Source organism: Lathyrus oleraceus, chromosome 4, assembly GCF_024323335.1.
Source record: "Lathyrus oleraceus cultivar Zhongwan6 chromosome 4, CAAS_Psat_ZW6_1.0, whole genome shotgun sequence".
NCBI classification, from domain to species: Eukaryota; Viridiplantae; Streptophyta; class Magnoliopsida; order Fabales; family Fabaceae; genus Lathyrus; species Lathyrus oleraceus.
The window spans coordinates 104,980,440-104,986,016 of record NC_066582.1 but is presented as its reverse complement, the minus strand read 5'-3'; the positions used below and the strand labels follow the sequence as shown (position 1 = coordinate 104,986,016).

Below are 5,577 nucleotides of genomic sequence, written 5' to 3'. Positions count from 1 at the left end.
ACGACAAGTGCCCTCACATAGCCCACACTTATAAATCAATGAATGGAGATGCATGATATATATAATATATATATATATATATAATATATATTATATATATATATTATATATATATATATATATATATATATATATATATATATATATAAACGCCCGAGATATCGAGAACATCAAGTTCCCTACGGATGTGGAAGAAAGGCTCTGGCATAAGTGGTTTTGTGAAAATATCGGCAAGTTGATTTTTGTTATCAACATGCTCGAAGACAACATCACATTTCTCAACATGATCCCTAAGGAAGTGATGTTGAATTTCAATATTTTTAGTGCGCGAATGTAGTATAGGATTTTTGGTTAAATCGATGGCACTTATGTTGTCACAAAAAATGGGAATACATTCAAGTTGAACATCAAAATCGAGTAATTGTTGTTTGAACCACAAAATTCGAGTGCAGCAATGTATTCCGCCTGGGCGGTTGACAAAGCAACAGAAACTTGATGTGCCAACTTACCAAGGAATTTGAATAAAAAAACAAGTGCCACTGGTGTTTTTCCAATCCGATTTGCAACCGGCAAAGTCGGAATCGGAGTAACCAACCAAAGAGCAATCACTTCCCTTAAAGAACCAAATCCCATACTTTGAAGTACCACAGAGGTATCTAAGTATGCGCTTGACGGCTTTTAAATATGATTCTTTGGGACATGATTGATACCTAGCACACAGACATACACTAAACATAATGTCTGGTCGAGATGCGGTAAGATAGAGGAGAGATCATATCATACCTCTATACCTTTTTGTATCTACGGCCTTACCATTTTTATCTCAATCCATATTGACGGCAGTAGGCATTGGAGTGACGATTACTTTGGAGTTTGCCGTATCGAAGCGCTTAAGTAGCTCATTATAATACTTCGTTTGGCTCACGAAAGTTCCTTCTTCAAGTTACTTGATTTGAAGTCCGAGGAGTAATTTAGCTCCCCATCATGCTCATTTAAAATTCTCCCTACATCAACTTAGAGAACTCCTTGACCAAATTTATGTTAGTAGATCCAAAAATAATGTATTATGCATAGACTTGAAATAAAATGGAGTGTTTTCCTTGGCGCCTAATAAAAAGGGTAGTATCAACCTTCCCTCTTGAGAATCCTTGGTCTAGTAGAAATTTGCTAAGACGCTCATAACATGCCCTAGGGGCTTGTTTGAGACCGTACAAAGCACGCTTGAGCTTATGAACATAGTTGGGATGCTCATGGTTTTCAAAGCCGGGAGGTTGAGATACATAGACCTCTTCATTAATGTGACCATTTAGGAAAGTACTCTTAACATCCATTTGAAATAATTTGAAATCTTGAGAACAAGCATAGGCAAGCAAAAGGCGTATAGCCTCGAGTCGGGCAACCCGAGCATAAGTTTCCTCATAGTCGATGCCTTCCTCTTGGTTATACCCTCGAGCAACAAGGCAAGCCTTATTGCGAGTTATGACTCCATTTTCGCTTAACTTGTTCCTAAACACCCATTTAGTGCCGATTACTCGATGGTCTCGCGGAGGGGGAACAAAATCCCACATCTCATTTCTTTTGAATTGATTAAGTTTCTCTTGCATAGCTAGAAACCAATGTTCATAGAGTAATGCATCTTTGGAGTTTTTAGGCTCATTTTGACAGACGAAAGCGAAATGATAACAAAAGTTACTTATCTTTGACCGCGTGGTAACTCCCTTTAAGATATCTCCTAAAATATTATCGATGGGATGATCCTTGGAAGATTTCCATTCTAAAGGAAGATCATTGTTATCAATAGAATGATCCTCCTCTTTCTTTTTGGAAATATGATCCGGCTCCTCCTCAGCTTTTTCCGGATGGTGTTCAACACGTTTTTCATCTTGATCTTTTATTATGTCTTCCGAAGGAACACCTGCACCATCAATAATACTACCTTCTCCAATAGTTTTTGGATAAGATTCATCAAAGGAAACATGCATGGATTCTTCAACAATAAGTAACTTTTTGTTGTATACTCTATATGCTTTACTAGATTGAGAGTATCCGAGAAAGATACCTTCATCAGCTTTTGAGTCAAATTTACCAAGGTTTTCTTTACCATTGTTTAATATAAAGCATTTACATCCGAAGATATGAAGATGTGAAACATTAGGCTTCCTTCCCTTTAGCAATTCATAAGGGGTTTTGTTTAGAACAGGACGAATGAGTATCCTATTCAATACATAACAAGTCGTATTTATGGCATCAGCCCAAAAATATTTAGGAAGGCCGTTTTCATTGATCATAGTCCTTCCAAGCTCTTCTAAAATTCGGTTTTTACGTTCCATAACTCCATTTTGTTGAGTTCTTGGAGCAGAAAAATTATGATCAATATCGTTTGTTTCACAAAATTCTTCAAATAGGTGGTTTTCAAATTCACCTCCGTGATCACTTCGAGTAGTAACTATGCTAGTGTTCAATTTGTTTCGAGACATCTTGGCAAACTTTTCAAAAGCAGAAAAAGTGTCACTTCTACTAGCTAAGAAGATAGTCCAACAAAATCTAGAGTAGTCGTCTACTATAACAAAACCATAGTAGTTTCCACCTAGACTTTTAATTTTAGATGGCCCAAAAAGGTCCATATGGAGAAGTTCAAGGGGTCTCATTGTGGAAACAATATTTTTAGATTTAAACGAGATCTTTGTTTGCTTTCCCATTTGGCACGCATCACATAAGTGATCTTTTGAAAATTTGATTTTGGGAAGATCAACTACAAGATCTTTTGCGACAACTTTATTTAGCAAGTCAAAGTTGACATGCGCTAATCGCCTATGCCAAAGCCACGGGTCTTCACTCATGGAGACGAGACATTTAGCGTTTGTCAAGGATAATTCATTCAAGTTAAGCATGTATACATTATTTTCCCTCCAGCCCTTAAGCACATCATTCTTATTATCATTATGTTCAATCATGCAACAATCTTTTGAAAATGAAACTTTGTACCCTTTGTCACATAATTGGCTAATACTAATGAGATTGTGCTTAAGGCCTTTAACTAACAGGACGTCTGAGATAGTAGTAGAGGGGGGATTACCTACACTACCTTTTCCGAGTATAGCTCCCTTGTTATTGTCACCGTAGGTTACAAACCCTTTCTTCTTAGCCACAAAGTAAAAGAACAAGGAAGAGTCACCCGTCATGTGTCTTGAGCATCCACTATCGAGAACCCATGTTCTCTCCGTATCCTCAAGACATTCCACCTACAAATTTAAACAAGGAAAGGAGGTACCCAATTTTCATTGGGTCCTAGTGTGTGAGTGAAACTTTGGTTGCATTTGGGCAACCATTGAAAAATTCCCTTAGGAACTAAAAATCTCCTAAATTGACATTTAGCAATAGTATGTCCCTTTTTGCAACAATATAGACAATTTAAGTTCGGATGAGAGTTACTTTTGCTGACTTGGTCCTTTACCACATAAGTGTATTTTTGATAAGGATTATTCATGTTACTTCTAAAATGTGATTGATCAATAGCAAAGGTAACTTTAGATTGTAAAGCCTTGTCTAATTTAGCTTGAAGAGTTCTAACCTCTCTTTGCCAAATGTGACAAGTTTCACATCCAGACCATCTAAACCAAAATCCCTTATCGTCTTCTGTTTTTCCTTTAGTAGCCTCTATCATAGATTTCTTAAGAGTTTCTAATTCTTTTTCGGAGTCAGAAATCTTCTTTTCTAAATGACTGAAAATTTTCTTATTTAAGGCCAAGTGTTTAAAAGCTTCCTTGGCCTCGTTGTGTAGAGTACTAAAGGCATTTTGTAAATCAGCATAAGACAATTTATCAGCATGATCATATTTGGAATGACTTACATTCTTTTTCTTCTTTTGATGAGCCGTAAGACAAAGATTGACAATTTCTTCTTCATCACTTGAGTTGTCATCGCTCTAGGGCTCACTATCGCTCTACCATGTAATGTATTCTCCTCTAGGTTTGCGAGATTTGTTATGGCGTTTGTCTTTTCCTTTGTCTTTCTTCAATAAGGGACAGTCTGGCTTATAGTGACCGACCTTTTCTCAATTAAAGCATAATCCTTTCGACTTAGTTGTCTTACCATCCTCTCGATTCAGGAATTTTGATTGTCTGCTATAGTTGACAAAATTTTATCCGAATGTTGGACTTCACTTTTCTAAGGTATCAGTTATACCTCCTTACGAACAGCCTCATGTCTTCATTTGAATCTTTGTCATCATCACTTGACTCGCTCTCACACGCATCATTTGTGGATGACTTATATCTTGAAGTCTTTAAAGCGATAGACTTCCTTTCGGTGTTCTTATCTTTCTCCTTCTTCTCCTTCTTTTGATTCTTCTCATGTTTCTCAAGATTCATGAGCTCTTGCTCATGCTCTTGAAGCTTGCCAAACAATGTTGTCATGCCCAATGTTCTTAGATCATTGGCTTCCTTAATCACGGTGACTTTTGGTAGCCAATCCCTGTTAAGACATCTTAAGATTTTATTAGTAGCAACATCATTAGGGGTATTTCTACCAAGAGCATTTAACCTATTGATCAGATGAGAAAATCTCTTTTGCATATCGACAATGGTTTCACCATCTTCCATATGAAAAAGGTCATATTCTTGAGTTAAAGTGTTGCTTCTAGCTAGTTTGATATCATTGGTTCCCTCATGGGTAATTTGCAATGAGTCCCATATAGCTTTAACACTAGTACAATGGGAAACCCTATAATACTCATCAACGCATAAAGCGGCAATGAGCACATTTCTGGCTTTCCAATCATAGTTATACTTTTTCTCATCTTCTTCATTCCATTTTGCTTCAGGTTTAGGTACAACAAAACCATTTGCATTGGTCATGGTTATTTCCATAAGACCATCTTGGATGAATTTCCATACTTTCCTATCAATAGAGTTGATATGGATACACATACAATCTTACCAATAACTATAGTTTTCACCGGTAAAAATAGGTGCCCTATTGTACGCCCCTTTAGAATCGTTACTCATTTTCTAAGAAGTTATATACGAAGCACTAGATGAACCAGGCTCTGATACTACTTGTTAAACGATAGTACCGATCTAGAAGGGGGTTGAATAGATCAGTTTTGAAATTTAGCACTTTTTAGAAATGTTTCCAATGGTTGCGGAAGCACCCTAGATTATAATCGTTTGAACGCTCCGTTAATGGAAAGATCGGATATGCGTGAAACCGAATGGAATTACTTAAGATAGAGATTACCAACCACTATCTAAATCAATCGATTAACTACTATAAGCCTTGATATTGTTACCTCTAATAATGCTTAAACATAATAAGAGATCAAGTACAATATTACTAAGTTTGTGTGAGATTAATTTTATCGAACACTTGATGTGCACTCCACACCAAGTTTCAATTTCACTCAAATTTAATATGCAGAATTTTACTCAGTTGCAATCAAAGTGATTGCAATAATTTATCGAACAGTTACTATGAACACCAATCAAGCGATATTGATTTTACGATTAATTTCACACAAGTGTAATTAATGCAAAATTTAAAGAGTTAAGAGATAGAGAGAACAAGACCGGATTTGTT

The 5,577-nt window shown here is 36.4% G+C and overlaps 1 protein-coding gene across 1 annotated transcript; it reads right to left on the bottom strand.

The window, feature by feature from the left end:
• Positions 1-505: 505 nt before the first annotated feature.
• Positions 506-4,856, bottom strand: LOC127136225 (uncharacterized). The gene is made up of 6 exons (XM_051062813.1): positions 4,543-4,856; positions 3,609-3,785; positions 2,087-2,214; positions 1,694-1,936; positions 1,447-1,606; positions 506-710 (listed from the first exon to the last, which is right to left on the bottom strand). Exons 1-6 carry the CDS (start codon positions 4,854-4,856, stop codon positions 506-508), a joined length of 1,227 nt encoding a protein of 408 aa, XP_050918770.1.
• Positions 4,857-5,577: the final 721 nt, after the last annotated feature.